Here is a 19,335-nt window from a genome sequence, read left to right as displayed (position 1 = left end):
ATTAGGCTACTTTGGGCTATAAATGACAGAAATAAGTCTGCTTGGTCATAGCCTAGAGAAATGTTGTCTTACATTTAATTCATTGTATATTATATGTAATTTTTCAGTTGCTATTAACACAGTAAATCTCTTTTTTAATACATTTTATTTAGCCTTTATAATTGTCAGTCTATACTTATTTAAAACTTGCAATCACCTCAGATTCCCCAAATTAAGTTGAACTTATTAAGGAATTCATTGATGTAATCAGTGTGTTTACAATTGTATTTCAAATAGCCATCATCAGATCTGGCAAAAGTCTTCATTTCTTCACACACAAATTAAGGAAAAAGTGACCCTTTTTTGTGTGTGGTCATTGATCTTTTAAATATAGGCATGCTTTATGTCTGAGTTTATAAAATACACCTTTAAAAAATATGAACCTGTTGATTAAACATGGCCATGCTTCTATAATTTTCTTTCAAGCACAGCTTAACACAAGTGTATGCATAGTGCACATATAAAATGATTGATTATTTCAAAGCCAGACATAATTTTTACACAGTCACTCTTTCTCAACTCTTGTCTGTGTTTAAGTACATAAATCGGCTTGGTCATAGCCTATTGAACTGTCATCTTACATTTATTTTCTTGTAAATTATATGTACTTTTTCAGTTGCTATTAACACAATAAATCACTTTTTTTTTAAAAAACATACACTCTGGTCTTGTAAGAAAAACATGAAATTATTCCCCACATAAAGCTGAACTTAGACTAAGTTCATTCGATGCAATCAATGTGTGGACAAATTGATCTTTAAAATATGGGCATGCTTTACGTCTGGGTTTATAAAATACACCTTTAATAGCTTTAAAAAAAATAGTTATTTGTTAAGTAAACAAGTCTAAGCTTCTATTATCTTCTTTAAAGTACAGCTAAACACAAGTGTATGTATAGTGCGCATATAAAATCGATGTTTAGGCTGAGAAGCTTTTATTGTGAAATTCCCGGAAGTCCTCAGTACTACTCTCGCGAGCTTGACTCCGCGCTGTTTCATTATGGTAGTCGTCCCAACAAGCGGCTCGTAGAGCAGGAATCCAGACGGGATTATCAACAGCAGACACCGCCGAGCTACGGAGCGATATTTCTGCCGCTAGTCCGCCTCTAACCTCCGGACCACATCGACATTTCCCTCCGGACGGACGTTAGCAGAGAGGTAAGCCGTCGACTCAGCCTCTGCAGCCCGCTTGTCATTGACAGCTCGCGTTATTAACAGTAGCCCGGATTTTTTTTTTATTGGCCAGGAGAAATATGGGATTCGGAAACGCTTACGTTACATTTTTTGCTTTTATTTAGCCTTTGTTTAAATATTATTAAACTATACGTAGTTGTAAAAAAATAAATAAATTCATGGTTGAATGAGGCCTGTGATTATTGCGAAGCCTGATAGTCCCGGTTGAGCTGTTGCAGGTCGATGATATCCACTGGAGGTTATGGCTTATCGCCCCGCTAGCGGTGATTTTCTGTGGCTACTAGCCTCACGGCCGCCGTACAGGCAGCAGGCAGGCCCGGGCTGTCTTCAGAGGAGGCTCTCGGTCCGTAAATGCGACAAAATCAGCGCATAATGTGTCTTATTGTAAAACGGTGGTGTTAACGTCGACCATGCTGCCGTTCCTGTGATTTAAATACAAGTTAGCTGCTGTGACGTCAAATATGTCGGTGTTGCTGTGTTATATTTTAATATAGTGTCCCTTTAATATTCTTACAACACTTCCACAGGGACCTTTACATGGCAGCCGGCTGCTCGGCCCTCCTACCCTCTCCCGGTACCGTGCAGCTGCAGCATCCGTCATCTCAGCCTCCACACTAACGGGATGACGAAGGGAACCGAGCCTCCGCACGTAGGCTACCGGCACGGCGAGGCGACATTCATGGACTGTAGGAATTTCTAAAACCTCGGTGGCAGCGCAGCAGAAATATAAAGTGACTTAAATTTTCATTGTTGAGACTTATCCATCTTTGTGCCACTGGAGCTGGTGGGAACTTGGAGGCTACTTTAAAGGAATCAAGGACTCTAATGAACCAATAAGAAACGTCTCATCAAGTAGAAATTATATTTATTTAATATTTGTGTAATAACCTGAGATCTGCTGCAGTCTTCATCAAGGAGCAGATGTAATCAGAGTTGCAGTATTGTACAAAATATAAGATATACTATCAGGTCATTAGGTCACACATACAACCCACAGAAGACACTGATCATTCTGGCATCATGATGGTGGAAGCCACCATCACCTCGAGTCTCAGGACTACTGCAATCTGACATTTTGGTTCCTCTGTGGGAAAGAACGGAGCAACCGGTGGTGGTCCTCCAGCAACATGGACTACCACGCTGAGTGCTGCTTCTGTGATCCTGAGGAGGGTCACGGTGACGAGCCGCCGCTTCACAGTATCCACGCGCCCAACCGGATCCGCCCGTCCTCCTACAGAGCCCTGAGGAGTGCTGTGTCCAGTCTGGCCCGCATCGATGACTTCTTCTGTGAGAAGATAGGTTCGGGCTTCTTCTCGGAGGTCTTCAAGGTATGTGAGCTGTCTACTGATAAAACAAAGGCTTCTCAGTGCATCTCAGTCCAGTCCACTAATGATCCCCTTTCTATAGTTCACCTGCTAGAATATATGCTATGTTTACTTTCGTCTGCAGCATCCTGTTCACCTGTCCATTTATCAAATCAACATTTGACATGCATGCAGGAAAATAACACCACAACATTTAGAAAAGCAATACTTGAATCATACATGATTAAGAGACATTATTTGAACCTTACTTGTCAAGTTTATTTCTTCATATCTATCTTTATTATTAAATATCGGGTACCAGCTATTAACAGATCCACATGAAATGATATCAATGAGTTCCACACTCTTACACATTGTACATTTGGGGGACAAAGGAGCCCTGATGTGTGATTGGTACTCTGTATTAGCAGAGTATCAATATCAGTTCATCCCCATGGCCAACACAAACTCAAACCCAAAGATATTCAGTTCACAATGATAAACACATGAGAAAAACAGCACACAAGCTGCAACCAGAGACTGTTTGTAATTCTTGCTTTATAAATGACAGTAAAGCCACACTATGCAGGATTCTCCTAAGAATCAATGTATAGACACATACAAAAGTAGTCTCTCTCAGTCAGCACTTTTGACCAACTAGAAATGTTTGGCGGTGTGTTTTGGTGCAGATACTCTGTCCTCTGCCTGTATTTTCTTATTTTTGTCCTATTTTCTGTGCTCGGGACATTAAAGGGTGTGTATCCCCACTGCACTCAGGTGAGGTCAGGGCTTCATAAAAAGGAAGTGACCTGGTGCCAGACCATAAGCAGCACACATGCACAAGACGCAGTGCCAAAATAGAATGCAAAAACAGCGAGGCAAAATGCCAAGCAAGAACAAATCTCACGTTGGCTTTCACTTTCGCTGGTAAGGGTATTTTCAGAAAGTAATCGACAGTCCTTCATAGTACGTTTAACATGTGGCAAAAAAGTCAAACCTGACTCACTGTTTGCCACAATGCAATACAAAGTCATTGCCTATGTATCAGCCATTCCATTTACATGATCAGTCCCTTATGGAATTACTCGGACAGATTAATAAACAACAAACCAAAAATTCTTGTGCATTTTACTCACCAGCATCTAACCGCACAATATACTGGCCTGCCTTGAACAGTCAGCTTTAAATGTCCCTGGAGATATCCAGCCCTGGAATTTAAATACAGTTCACAATATTCTCAGATCCTCTCATTTTCATTCAGCATCCATAAGAACTGTAAATGTTGCTCCAATAACTTGCCAGAGTTGTAAAATCATTCTTCTGAGCACTATAGGCTGAAGCAGCATTTTGGCATCCGATATACCTTCACAGATAAATGATAACTGCAAGCATGTAACAACTATTTGACGAACAGCCATGAATGTCCATGTCTCCCTCAGAATAAGTGTTATAACTTTTCCCCTCTAGAATCACCATCAGGCCAACATTTTAACTTGCCAATCACAACCAAATATCTGCAAAACTACATTCCCATCAGCCTCAGCTGTACTTTGTGTTTACTGCCAATTAGCAAATGTCCGCATGCTAGTTTTGGTCTTGTTTTCAATGTAGAAAAAAGGTCTTCAACCGAACGTTTTGTCATACAGGGTGTCTACAGGTCCTTAAAAAGTCTCAAATGTCTTAAATGATTTTTTCTTTATATAAGGTCTTAAAAAGTCTTAATTTGTCTTATATTCAGGTTCGGTCTTATATTTCTGATCACATTACCGCGAAAATTTCTCCAGCCTGACAGACCCAGTGACTGTTTACAATCATTGGACAGACCGAAGAGTTGCGATAATAAATAGCAGTTATGACAGCTTAACTTAAACTCCTTACCATTCACTTTGAACTGACATCAGTGTGTTTACTTTAAATTTAACTTGGTTATATCTTACACCCTGTCATAGTTTTAGTTGACAAAATTTCCATTGAATTTAAGTCAAGATAATACAAAAAAGCATATACCAGGGCATATTGTGCAGCTGTTTAATAACATCTGCAAAATATATCAGTTCCTTCAGATTTTTATATCAAAATTCAAACATGTTTTCTTTCTGTAAAACAAAATATGACATGTGCTTACAGAAGCTATTACCAGCCAATTTTAACCAAAAATATTGTGACATCCACCCATCAATCAATCTGCAACTTTTAGCCACACAGAGCTAAGTTTAAGTTAGCTAGTTAGCAACAGCATGCTATGTCGGTGTGTCTTCGTTTCCCCAAAATACCGTGGTTACAGCCCTCTGGCTAGAATTAATTCACTTTGAGGAGAGTGGTATCTGTGGCAGCTCCACATTATGCACAAGGCATTTTACAGTGGACTGCTTCAGCAACCAAGACTACAAGGAGCATACGATGGACTACGTCTCTCGCACCGTGACTGATACTACAATCCTACTATATCCTAAATTCCTCCCAGTGTTATATCCCGCCTTTCTATCCTGTCTCACTCATATATAATACTGAAGCTAGATACTCTCAAAATGTTAGATACTCGCTCTGTGCAACAGCACTATGGCGATGACTCCAAGTGATGCATAATGCACAAGTCAGATTGAGCATAACATGATTTACACAGCAGCATAAAGATGTGATTCCCAGTGGGTCCTGACTGAAGCTTCGCTAATGCATTGCACTAATGTTTAAGTCATTAGTTGTTGCATTAAAGGCCTGTTTGTAATTCATGCACATACATTTGTGCGTCTTCATTTGTGCATATTTGTCGTGTGTTGCACAGACAGCGTGTGGGTGTGTGTATGTCAGGTGATGGGCTGACTGGAGGACAGATCCCACTGTCCAGACTAAGTAGATTACTCTCACACCACCTGTGTGTGTGTGTGTGTGTGTGTGAGAGTGTGTAGACATCCTACTTTTTTTCTCTTAGGTAGTCTTTATGTACGTGTGTAAATGATCGCCTCCTGCCCACCACCAAATCAAGAGTCCACACAGCATCCACATGCATCAGTCATGACCATGTACAGTAAAGGCATGTAAAGTAGTTGTTGGAGTATTTGCTCAGGGTGAGGGTTTATACAGAGTGGATTCCAGCGCACATTCCTCCGCTCTTATCTGAAATAGCCAAAGCTTTACACACTCACTCCCAGAAACAGAGTCATCGAAAACCAGGGGAGTGGCGCCTGGTATAGATGAGGACTGTTTATGGCTCGAAGTAGTTTGACCAACATCTTTTATAAAACTTCATACTTAAAAGTTACTCAGTGCTTCATATGATTTAAATGATATGAATACCTCTGGTAACATCCAGTGGTTTAAAGTGCTGCAAAGGATGAAGTTTTGTGTCTTTTATTTTTCTATGTAGATCTGTCCACAAACCACAAACTAGGGTTGCAACAGTATGGTACAATAACAGTCTTAGAAAACACACAGTGTTACAGTGTTGCGGAATAATTATTATCAGTCAGAATGACGTTTAAAGGAATGAAAACAGAGGGGTTTTTTGGTTGAACAAACGTTTTGTTACTATAATTGAAACTTCAAACCATTTTTTAACGTAAGTATGTGTTTCTTCTTCTTCCAATATCGTCGGCAAGCAAACCCACGGTATGATAGCCGTCAACTTTTATATCACAGTATATCTTGAAACCAATATATTGCTGCAACTCTACAGCAAACCAATCCCACTATTTCAAGGACACTAACAATATCGCAAGGCTCAATAATGATTGCAAGGGGCAAATAAAATGTCATGTTGGGCGAGTAAATGTAGCAACACACTGCTGGCACTTACCTGTTATTTTCCTGGAGCTGATGATGGAAGTAGCTAAGCAGTGAGCCATCTCACTTCTTTCTTATTTATTTTGAAAGTTGTACATGTGCAGTACTGCTCTCGGGTACTCGAGAGAAAATGTGGGTAAAGTTTATGAACTGAAGCACAAGCGAGCATTTCATTTATCCCGGGAACAGGAATTAAGTAGGGTAAAACTCTTAACTATGTATTGTGCAGTTTGCTGCAAGTTTGCGAGCAAGGCGAATTAAATGGGAACATTTTTCAAAGTATGTCTTCATTGTCTTTACTGTTATTTGATAACCGCTAATAAATAAAACAGTTTGTTTTAGGGGCAAGTTAAATTGACTTTGGGCAAGTAGATTTCCGACCTACTTGCCCAACCAGGCAAGTGTAAAAACATCATTAACATTGAATCCTGAATTGTCCTCATTCTGTTTATTCTGTGCACACTTAAAGTGAAACTGATGGTGATCTTCTCAGCTGTGTGGCTGAGATAGAAAACGGTTCATTTCAACCACAGGGGGGCAGCTGTTACTTTAAAATGGCTAGTTAAATCAACCTAGAAACTAACAGTGGTGCCAGTACAGTACAGAAGTAATCCAACTAGAAGTGTGTGGCAGTGTATTCACCTGCAGAGACTCCGCCCTCTGTCTGTATTTTCCTATTTCCCTCTTACATTGCTATGTTTGGGACGTTGGAGGAATGAGAATCAGAAGTTTATTAGGTTTATTATTATTACTGTTAAACTCAGCCTGCTGTTTTCCTGTTAACTCTGTTGTGTTAGCGTGCGTACCTCCTGTCTGCTGCTGGGCCAGGTCTCAGTAATGGCCCATTGGATTTGTGCAGATCAGGAGGGTTGATGGGAAATCCAGAAAGCCTATTAGTGCTACGCTATTAATATACACATACACACACATACACACACACACACACACACACGCACGCACATACACACACACACGTACACAGAGATGCATGCGCTTGCAGGTCCAGCCAGACACTGTCTGAACTTTGCAGGCACAGGCACAAATTACCAGTCAATGACCAGTCTGGTCACACACATGACCACAGACCCACTGTACCTGCAGCTTCACATGTTCAGCACATGTTCATGAAGTGTGACACTGGGATTCTCTGCTGTACAGTGTAAAGGTCAAACCCAAGTGAAAACTAGCCAGGTGTTTTTAGACTTGGAAAATAATCTGAAAAAACAAAACAAAAAACAGCTTCACTACAAATTAAAACTATTAAATGTAACATTTCTGCATCTGCATGTCTAAATGACTCAACCTTATGTCATATATTTTTTCATTTGTATACTTATATTTTCCCAAAGGTCTGCACTAATATTAAAACCCAGAGAAATCTGTAATTTGATTTGAGGTAACGGTGTGTTTCATTTGGCAGGGTGCTAGACTGCGACCAAAATTGTCCCATATTTTTTGTTAAAGTGCCTGTCAAAATTTCACATGGTCGCATTTTTGCAGTGGCATGATGCAGACTGAAGTCTCTAACTCTGACAAAGTGACAGCTGTGGCAGGTCTGCGTTATATCTCTGGTGTTTGTAATGTCTGTATCATCACTGCGCTGCATTTTTTTAATCATCTGGTTAAATTTCTCGCTCTGACCAGGCGCCGTTTCATGCACCTTGCAGTCCCTCTGTCTCACTCCCCACAGCTAGGGACTGCTCTGCTGGAAGGACAGCAGGGAGCAGCCCCAGTGGCGGGGGATACGCTGGTGGCCAGTGGCAGCACTGGGTCTAAATTGTGCATCAGAAAGTTTGCTGATGCAGTTGGGAGTCGAGGCAGCCCAGGATCAGACACCTTGTGCTGGGGTTTGAAGAAAAAAAAAGACACAAACTGCGACTCCAGCCTGATGCGTCTGTTTGATAATTAAGGACAAGCTTGACTAAATGTCAGCTAACTGTGTGGGGACCCAGTGTTGCGTATACAGTAGCTCTTTGTGTGTTTTTATCTTTGCTGTGCCACTTAGTTAGCATTAGCTAACTCTATCCAATGACTGTATTTTGCTGTGTTCACAAGATGAAGCAAGACATCTCCATATCTCTCAGTGTTTACAGTGCTTCCCAACTGTAAACCCTCTCTGGTTGTTTGTTACAGGTGCAGCATCGGATCACAGGGCAGGTGATGGCACTGAAAATGAACACGCTGGCTAGCAACAAAGCTAACATGCTCCGAGAAGTGCAGCTCATGAACCGGCTTTGTCACCCCAACATACTCAGGTAGGTAAAAACGTACATCTGAAAACACATTTCCAGTGTGGTATCGAAACCTTAATGTTGTCAGGTGAGATTAGATCACTATAATGAGTGTTAATTGTCCTTTTACTAAAACATCTGATCAGGTTCAATCACTGTTTTTCTCAGCAATTGGTAAACGGTGAAACAAATACTGCTAATACACCTATTAGTCTGGTTTTAAGGGGACATGTGCATTGTACTGTGTAATGTTCCTTTAAAGGCAGGTACACACATTACAATTGTCTTGCCAGTTATAATTAAGATTTGAGCATTACAATAGATCAAACTTTAGTTTGGAGTGTGTCGACTTTGGGTGTTAGATTATTCAAACTGTTTACTTTCTGATCCAGACGCATCAGATTTTTTCAAACGTTTAATTTTCTACAGCTAGATCCAAGGCCGTTGACATCACGTGTGATGATGAGAAATAATAGTTCAAATATAACCCTAAAACATTTCAGCTGAAGTTGCGCCTCCAGGGCTCTCTGAGAAGTTCTCGGTACCCAACCTCTCCGTCCACCAACACATTGAAATGTAGCATTTTTGTTGTTTCTTTACCTTTCTGTAGGGCTGTAGTACTCAAGTTGGGTCTCGTTCTGCGAGTGCTTCCTCTTCCCTGTATGTTTTTATCCAGCTGAGAACATACAGCACTCAGCTGTTCAGACAAAGAAGTGTCTCAGCAGCTGGTGAGGCAATGCTGTGAGTGAATGATAAACTTGGATGTGGCTCCTGATGAACTCTTCTTAAAAATATCCCATCACTCAGTTTGCACCATGGCAGTATCAGATGACTTTGTCATTACTACTAAGAAACACAGGGGGTCGCCAGAGTCAACATATTTCACCATAGGGGGCTTTGAAATGCGTGATGAGATAATGGGAGTGCAGAGAAAGGTATTTCAAATCATATTTCTTCTGCTCTCTTCAGGTTTCTTGGGGTTTGTGTGCACGAAGGTCAACTCCACGCTCTGACTGAGGTAAAAATTTTACTCGAATCTTTCTTCTTTTTAAACTGTCAGATTTCTTCAGTTTCTTGAAACGTCTGAAGTATGTAATAGATAAAATAAGTCTTAAAACCCACCAGTAACATTGGGGAGGTATCCATGGCAACATTATAAACTCTGTTTGTATCTTGCAGATGGTCATAAATGATCCATGTGTTGGTTGTCTCTTTCGGCACACGTTACATGTCAATATCTGTCAGGAAGATTTATTGAAGACATGTATTTGTTTCTCTCTGCAGTATATAAACGGAGGCAACCTGGAGCAGCTGTTGGACAGCGACCTGTACCTGTCGTGGTGCGTCAGGATTGATCTGTCTCTGGATATCGCCCGAGGCCTGCAGTACCTGCACAACAAGGGCATATTCCACAGAGACCTCACCTCCAAGGTACAGCATACAGGTTGATTCAATAAATAGAAAGTGAGGCGCTCTGCTATGTTGTTATTAAAGCAACATTACACAGATTTTTCACCCTAAAACAAAGTTTCAACATCATTTAGATCGTACAACAGAGTATTAGGGCCACATTGAGAAAAAAATAAATCTGAGATTTCGAGGAAAAAAGTCTTAATTTCAAGAAAAAAAATCATAACGGGCCTATTCAGCTATTCTGCTAACTAAGTCTAAAAATAACTTTCAAAGGTTGCTTTACACTTGACTTGAACCCCAGCCATGGTTTATGCATGTGAATATCTCGTGCATAAACCATACTTCCCTCACGTCTTCTCTCTGATGCAGACTTTGTCGCTCCTCTGCACAAAAAACTCACTAACAGCCGCTAACATCTGTCTTTTTAATGTCATGGGAAATCTACATATACACCCGGGTCAAATGACACTGCAGTAGTCCTGGGTATTCATCAGCTGCGGCTGTGATCGGCATTGATGGAAACACAACACCCAGGTCAATGCGGTAATTTTAGCCCCTTAACCGGCAAGGTGCAATGATGCGCCACCACAAAATACGGCCTGTCTCCGCCCAAGCAGCGCTCAAACATTGTTACAAATCAGTCTGCACTGAGTGAAAGAGTGGCTGAATAAGTAAGAGATATATATATGAAGAAGTAACCACCGTTTTTAGTGTGTCATGTTGAATGCAACACAGAAAGGCATACTCGTCTGCTGCAGAGCTCTACTGGCAATGGGAAAGTAGTCTAGTGCCAATTTTTAGCAGGTTTTCCCGTGTTTAGAAAACTCACGTACACGTGTTAATTTCAGTGGAAAAGTGAGTGAGTAGCATCTCCCGGGAGAAGAGCGTAACACTTTACAGCTAATGCCATCTTGTAAAAAGCCTCAGGTTATTGATGGAAAGTTTACAACTGTAGCCTGAACAGGTCAGAACAGAGAGCTCATCTTACAGAATGATTTATTTCATCACAGCCTGGACAAATAAAACCAAAACTATCTGCATGGCTAGACTAGAGTTCAGTGAGAAAATGTTTTTTGTACTTTGAGGTGATTTATAAAATTTTACAAATACTTGTTTGTGGATCTCACCTACTGACTCTTTTTCCTGTACAGAACTGTTTGGTTCGCTGTGATAATGGCGTGTTCACGGCTGTAGTGGGAGACTTCGGCCTGGCAGAGAAGATCCCCGATTACAGGTCAGTGGGGTGAAATCCAGAATCTTGATGCCTTTTCCTCTGCTGTAGTCAAACAAGCAAACAAATCTGTATCCACTGAGGAGCCAGTATTTAAATCTGAGTCAGTACAGGAGGTTATTTATGCTTGGTGTCAAAGGTCCGTGCCATCTCAGTGTGTCTTTTGTGCCTAATGTATCGATGAATTACTCCTAGTACAGAACTAGGTCTCTATATGACACCAGAGATGAATACACTCTATCATTAGTTGTGGATAAAGCTTTATTTATTTTTATAATTCCTTAATTTATGAAAGAATTATTGGCACAGAGGTGTTGCTAATATTTTGTTTCCTGCATGGGAAAAAATCAATATAATATGGCCAAACACAACAACAAAGCCTGTCAACAAAATTAAGCATGGGCAGGGCTGTTGCTTTTATTGCCTAATGTTATTCAGTGCAGTCTAAATTTACATCATAGACTGTGTCTATAATATACAAAACATCATATAAAAAAATTATATTCTACATAAATAAACTGTAACAATAACTCACAGCAAATTCTGACTATAGTAGTGATTCAGAGTGAGCACCTGACTTCATGGAAGATCTCTCTTTCTTTGCAGTGACGGTGTGGTGAAGCAGCCTCTGGCCATCGTGGGCTCCCCCTACTGGATGGCCCCTGAAGTTCTGAGAGGAGAGCTGTACGATGAGAAGGTATCTCCACAGGATCTTTGGTTTCAAACACACTCAAGATGATTATTCAGGAGTAAAACAGGCCACAATTTAATCCCTATTATTCGAACCCAGGGTGGGGGAGCCCTTCTGTGCATGTTCTGTGCATGTTTGCATGTTCTCCCCATGTCAGCGTGGGCTTGCTCTGGGTACTCTGGCTTGCTCCCACAGCCCAAAGACATGCAGTGACTCTAAATTGCCCGTAGGTTTGAATGTGTGTGAATGGTTGTCTGTCTCTATGGGTCAGCCCTGTGATAGTCAGACGACCTGTCCAGAGTGTACCCTGCCTCTCGCCCAGTGTCAGCTGGGATAGGCTCCAGCCCCCCCATGACTCTCAAGAAGATAAGTGGTTATGGAAAATGAATGAATGAATGAATGAAGCCATGACACTGAAAATCTTTTAGATAACACTGAGCTATGCTTTCTGTATTTCAAAACGACAAATTCTTCGCAGTGCTCCTCTCTCCAACTGGCTTTTCAACCGTTGTTTATCCTGCAACACATCACCTCTCGCGAGATTTCAGAACAAGACTTCTCCTTTAGCAAGACTTTCAATTTCAAAAATTGTTGAAGTTAGACACAAAAAACATAGGAAATATGGTCCAGGTTTAAAAACACACATTTCCTTTAAGATTGAGAGGTCCGTGCTTATACATTAAGCGACATAACTCCTCCCGCCTCGTCCTTCTTGCGGATCTCAAGTAACAATGATTGGATGTCGTTAGAAATGATCGCCCAACTCTAGTCTATACAAAGTGTGTGGTTGGCTGTTAGCATACCGACAGTGAGCTTGGGTGAGCCTTGAGGCAACATGAGGCACTAAAACGAATTCAGGGAGTGCTGAATCTGAAATAAATTAAACCTTTCTAATATTTTTCAGATGTTTTATGACAGAGTATTAGCACAAATACCAAAGACGTATTTGTGAAATCTTGGTTGAGCCCTAACCTAACTTATGTGTGCATTCTCAGAGAACTAACCTAAATTCCTCTCCTCTGTTCAGGTGGACGTGTTTGCGTACGGCATCATCCTGTGTGAGATCATCGCCCGGATTGAAGCTGATCCTGACTTCTTACCCAGGACAGAGGTACCCTTCACGCCTATAATTCAGTCTGGTTGTGTAGTGATGTAAAGGAGAGACATGTCTCTCTCTCACGGACAGAAACATGTTGATACTTTTATATTTTATTGTGGGAAGAATAATATCTTATGTCAGTGTTCCAAAATGTTCATTAGGAGAAAAAAGAATTTCAATAGAGAGCCATGGATTCTAGTTGCAGATGTTGATCCAGGTAAAACTAGTCGTCAGTCCGCAGTGAGAGGACCTGATAGTTCTTCACCATAGGGATGCGTGTCTGTATGTGTAAATGACTGTGTAATTTTAATGGTAATTTTGTAACCTGTATTAGCAGCCGTTATGATTATTCATACTTGATGTGATGTGATGTTACTTAATATTTGCAGCAGCACTACAAGACATGGAGTAATTAACACATTACACTGAAACACTTGTGTATGTACGTGTGTGCAGGACTTTGGTCTGGACGTGGAAGCATTTGAGAACATGGTTGGGGATTGTCCCGCTGCGTTCTTTAGCCTCGCTGTGACCTGCTGTAACGTAAGTCCACGCACATACACCGTCTCATTTGTCATCATGATAACCCATTATTGCAAAATATGTTTTCAGTTTTATTTTTGCTTGTCTGACATCACCATGGACTGCGTGACCTCTCTGAGACAGTGTGTCTTTGTTGACACCGTGTTATTAAGTTCTCTAAATGAATGATTTATTGAGGTTTAGATTCTTGGCCATCGGCGTCGGTCTTTGTGTTGATCTTTTGTCCTCGTGCTGTTTACAGATGATTGCAGAGAGGCGTCCCTCGTTCTCTGAAATTGTCTTCATACTGGAGGGCATGGAGAGGGACGAAGAGAGAGAGAAGCCCATTGCACTCGGTAAGAAAAAAAAAACATTTTTCATGTCTTCATTAAATGTAAAATACATGCATTTACAGCACTGTTGATTAGGCATGTCACAACACCAGGAATTTAGTAGTCCATACCAATACCAGTGAAATCCCACGATTCTCAAAACCCACTTTGAAGCCACAGTAAAAACCAAAAAACAAAACAATGAATCCCATGTACTTCAACACTGTCTTTATGTTTTGTCATAATCCCTGCCTCAAATGCAAAGCACTATTCTGAAACAGATATTAATATATAAACTACAATACATTGACATATTTCTCCTCAACTGTTGTCATTACTTAGCACTTGTACATGTACAATGTGACGGTTGGTCGGTACATACTGCTCTGTCATATCCAGAGGAACTGCAACCCCAGTAGGGCTGCACAATGAATTGAAACTTTATCAAAATCACAATATGACCAAGTGCAATTTTCAAATAGCAGGAGCTGCAGTTTTTTTTAAAATAAAAGATAAAATGTATCCCAACACACCATTATTGATAAACTATCATGGTGCTACAGAGACACTCCAGCCTACAAATCATATTCCGGACTTAAGGGAACATGTTTGTGTGCAAAAATTACATCATCATTTTTATGTTTTTCAGCCAAAACTAAATGATCATTTCCACATTTCCACTCATATCGCAACTACAATATCTGTCAAAATAATAGCAATATAATTTTGTTTTTGCATGTGGTGCAGCCCTAATTCCCAGTACCTACGGTTCTGGAGAAAAATGAGTACTGTCACTTGTATCAGAGTATCGGTTCTTGTGACATCCTACAAGCTTACATGAGTTTTTTTCCCCCTAAATACTCTGATCTGTCCCCTGTCTCTGAGCATAGTAAGTGTTGTGCTGGAGGATGGGGCGAGGGAAATGCATCATAGATATAACAACAGCATAGATGGCCAACACTCTGATTAGCCAGAGGGTGTGCATTATTTTCAAAAAAACGTGTTAATCAATGCAGGGATCCTCTTCAAGACATAATCTCAAGATCAGGTTATAAAGCAGGACCCATTTATGACCCCATTGTGCTTTAGTGATACATATTTCCAAACAAACTTTCATTAAAAGTAGCACAAACCATTTGACACACAGGAGTTGCACATCTTGCCCAGTTGGGCATCCAGCCTTGGCCACAGCGCCTGACACATGATGAAATCACATGACTGCCACATACAGGTTTCCTCTTTCAGGTTTTTCCCTGGAGAGTTAGCTTACTTCAAGGCTGACTCATGCCCAGACAAGAGATGAATGAAAAAGGAAGTAGACTTTTGGTAGAACTCCCGGGAAATACCAGGATGTCATGCTCTTGGAGTTCCACCAAAAAATCTACTTTTGTTTTACCGGTAAAAAATACCTGAAGGAACCGGGAAATTTTTAGCACATCATTTACCAAGACAACTTCCCTAAACAGAGCACACAGTTCAACCACACAGTCTATGGCTAAAACTGGTGAGAGAATATAATGCAAAAGAGAATAAAAAAGTTCTTGATAGTTATGTTGACTCAGGTTAATCTTCCACCCCACTCACATGTCTTTCTTCTTCTTTTCCTTACTCAGAGCCAGTGGCGGTAGACGTCAGCCCGTACCGGCGCTGCAGCTCTCCCTGTCACCCTGGTGACCGCAGCCAGCAGCGGCAAGGCTTAGCAAGGAGCCAGTCAGACATGTTACCCCCAGCAACCCTGACCCCACCTCTTCTCGGGACCCCTGCGCGGGTCAACCCCTTCTCTCTCAGACAGGATCTGAATGGGGGGCGGTGTAAACTCTTAGACACGCCGAGCAAGTCCGTCATCTCCCTGACCTTCACCCTCCCGGCGCTGCGGGACCCGTGTTCCTCCCCCCACATTCTCCGAGGGATGCCTGGAACGCGAACGCTGCCGAGGAGATGCCGGTCACTCCCCTGTACTCCAGAGCTCAGCCGGACTGTAGCCTTGTCAAGAGACACAGAAGGGAAGGACGAAAAAGAGGAGGATGTCAGAGCGGTGATTAGGAGAGGTATAGGGGAGGTTGTGGAGGACGAGATGAGGAAGAACACGGGGATGTCAGAGAGGGCAGATGAAAGGTTGCAGGTAGAGCAAATGGAGATAACTGAGAAGAGAGAGTTGTTGAAGGAGGAAGATGAAATGGGAGACGATTCAGGTCTTCCTGTGGAGCTGGAGATGGTGTCACTGGAGCGGTTAGAGGAGGAGGAAGAGGAGGAGGAGGAGGACGAGAGTGTGTGTCTAACAGAACCCATGGACTGCACCAAGTCTCCTGAGCCAGCAGAGGGAGTCCTGGACTGCACACCTGGAAGACCCCTGCTCACCTCCACTTCCTCTTCCTCCTTACAGACAAATGGCTGGCGACTTCCCATCTCCAACGGACCTCCCTCCTTGCCCGCTCTGCCACGACTGGACAATAACAACGGCTCGGCCCTTGTGATTGGCCAGCAGGTGCAGTGGGGTGGAGGAGGACGGGCTAATGGTTACAGCGGAGCCCAGGTCCAGTCCTCTGACCCTAACGGCCCCTCTGAGCAGGACGAGGTCATTTCCTGTCCGGGCTGCTGTCTGGTGGGTCTGAGTTTTCCCTCTGTGTGCCTCCGTGGTTCAGCTGCCGTGCCTACTCCCCGCCGAAGGGCTTCGTTACCACGGCAGCGACCCTACCGGAACCTCAACGGCACCATAACTGGTGGCAGCGCTTCCTCGTCAACAACAGCCGCCACGGCAACCAAAGCTCTACTGTGTCGCAGCACAAATGGACTAGTAGTGGGTGGGCCCACAGTGCCATGTGAGCCTGGGCGGTCCCTGCCAGAGGCCCAGACATAAGCCTGCTTACTGGGGATTTGGTTTTGAACTTGCGACATGCACCGGTACTAAATGTTAGCGGACAAACATAGCAACACAAAAGGTCGCTATACTAACACCAAGAACCCAATACTGACCCCAGCCTCTGAAACGTGTTGTTAATTCTGTGCAGTCACAGCAAACAGTTGGTGACTAGAGTGCCACCTGGTGGGCTGGAGGATTAAACACAACAAATCGCTGTGACGGTGAAGAACACGGTGGTGTAACGGAAGAGGTGGCTAAAGCAGGCAGAATACGGCTGAACATTGAACAGTCAGGGTCAACAACACATTACTGCCACTGGAATGGTGCTGATCCAAACAGAGCAGCTAGTCTGACGCACAGTGATGCTCGTCCCAATTTTTCTGAACCAAATCAAACTGAACTCAACTGTGCTGGCTTCAAATCTGGAGGCTGTCGCACGGGGGAAAAAAGGTGTGTGGCTGATTTAAGAAGCTAAGTCTAAGCATACTTGTGGTTCATTACAACGTGGGTCTTATTTTGGTAGTCTTGGCCATTGTTTCTATCAGTAATAATAACATTGTACTCACCAAGTTAACTGCTGAGGTCTGTGAACACGTGACAGTGGACACTGGTCAGTTTTGGTTTTGCCTCAGAATGTATTGATGGCCTGACTGCTCGTGTTTGTTACCACGTATGGTTTCATTGTATTGCAGTGATTAGTACAGTGCCGGTTCAAAACGTGCCTGTTCAGAACGGGCCGTCTGTTTGGCCTGTGGTATTGCTGGTTGCAGCTTTCTCGAGAACCACTCAAACAACTTCACACTCAGCACTGCGTCTCCTTGGGTGCTGAGCAATACACCTGGTCCCCCACAGCTACAGATTTATTATAAGTTTCACTGCCAATACCAACATTCCTGATCCCACTCACAAGGTCTGCCCCTGAAAAATCCATCGCGGCTACTCATGATCAGAAACACTAGTGAAATACACTCAGTGGAGTTATTAATATCTAAATAGGCGGACTAGTTGCTCGCTTTGACATAACCACCGCAATTTTAAAGTAGAGCAAGGTATTTTGTCAGGTGTAAGGCGTCAGAAACATTGGTGAAATGCACTTAGCGAGACATTTTGACTCTGCAGAGCCCTGAAACCCTGCCTCCACTGCTGCACAGTTCACTTGTTTATTCAGAGTTTATTAATACTGAATGTGTCGCTTATCAAATTTGACAGTTCACATCCCTGCACCCCCAGCAATACACCTGTGAAGTGTGAAGTTGATTGGATGGACAGTTCTCGAGATATGGGCAGGAAACACAGACAGCTTTATCGTTAGATTTCACCGTGTTCCCAGTTCTCAGCAATAACTTAAGTAAGTATAGATATAGACAATGGCCCACACTACAAAAATAAGTTAAAAGATGAGGATGAGGATTGTCCTTTAATTTGTACAGTGCTTTTTGGCAAAGGTGGTGGGAGGAGAGAACCTTTTGTAATTCATTGCCCCTCCCTTTATGGAGGAAGTTTAGGAGGAATAAAAACTCTTTTGTTTTGCATGGCGGCGCCGGCAGCGGCGCTCTGCAAGCCCACGACTGATGGAAACACTGCTGCACTGCACTGTTAATCCCAGGTTGTATAGGGACACATGTAAAGCACAGTGTGGCTGCTGGTTCATAACTGTATGTGAAAACACTGTTTTTAATTCTATTTAATTGATTAACAGTAGCTACAGGGGGAATATTTATAAAATGAATAAAGATGATTTACTTCTGACATTTTTATAGCAGTTGAACTGTGTGTGTGTGTGTGTGTGTGTGTGTGTGTGTGTGTGTGTGTGTGAGAGACAGAGTGAGAGAGGAGCTGATATCTGTTGCTTTGGGGGACTTATCCTGGGCTTGTCATGTAAATTCTTTATTTTTGCACTTCAGTTCAGAGCACTTTGCAGTAAGACACCAGGCTTTTACTAAACGGTGCTTTATTTAAATCTGTGCTACTGGTGTTTTATATATGTGTGTGTGTGGGTGTGTGTGAGTGTGTGTGCGTGCGTGCGTGCGTGCGTGCGCTACTGGCCCAACAAACTACAAACCTTTCATCCTTTGACATCTGCTCCCCCTCACATGTATCTCGTGTGTCTACATGTGCATTTTGATTACACTGTTGTAACTTAAAAAGTGGTATGTGAAGCAGGTATGCGTATTTATTGTACAGATCATTCCACACACTGTGTGTGTATGTGCTTTTGAGCGAAAGGTAGAGTGATGGATACTCGCAGGATAACTTTTATCCCGTCATTTCTGATGTTGAACTATGATCTCGCTTCATTTCTATGTTCTGTTCTTCTATACAGCTAGAAACCTGCGTGCAATAATCTGGTAATAAACAAATATGGTTGTGCATAACCCACTGTGCTGTTTTTAATATTTTTTTTCTTTAACATTTACTACATGGGTGAAAGTGAAACGGTACTTACCTGGTGAGATGGTGAGTATGTGTATGTGCGAAAAGATAAAAGTCCCAACCATGCCACAAGACAATCAGTGAAAAAAGGCAATCACATGAGATTTATTAAATCGGTTAAGTGTTTAAAATTTAGGGACATCTGTTGGCATATGAAATATAATTATAACTAACTATATTTTCATTTCTGAATACAAATACTCGTCT

General features: G+C 42.2%; 1 protein-coding gene across 1 annotated transcript; it reads left to right on the top strand.

The window, feature by feature from the left end:
• The first annotated feature begins 1,008 nt into the window (after positions 1–1,008).
• On the top strand, positions 1,009–19,092 carry LOC126390736 (dual specificity testis-specific protein kinase 2-like). Its single transcript, XM_050045170.1, has 11 exons — positions 1,009–1,196; positions 1,760–2,560; positions 8,450–8,571; positions 9,517–9,565; positions 9,832–9,978; positions 11,112–11,194; positions 11,798–11,888; positions 12,910–12,993; positions 13,438–13,524; positions 13,766–13,859; positions 15,449–19,092. Exons 2-11 carry the CDS (start codon positions 2,360–2,362, stop codon positions 16,690–16,692), a joined length of 2,202 nt encoding a protein of 733 aa, XP_049901127.1. The 5' UTR covers positions 1,009–1,196; positions 1,760–2,359; the 3' UTR covers positions 16,693–19,092.
• The last annotated feature ends 243 nt before the right edge of the window (positions 19,093–19,335 follow it).

This window comes from Epinephelus moara, chromosome 5 (assembly GCF_006386435.1).
Source record: "Epinephelus moara isolate mb chromosome 5, YSFRI_EMoa_1.0, whole genome shotgun sequence".
NCBI classification, from domain to species: domain Eukaryota; kingdom Metazoa; phylum Chordata; class Actinopteri; order Perciformes; family Serranidae; genus Epinephelus; species Epinephelus moara.
Note: the sequence above shows the minus strand (reverse complement) of the source record. Positions and strands in the feature narration are given on the sequence as shown.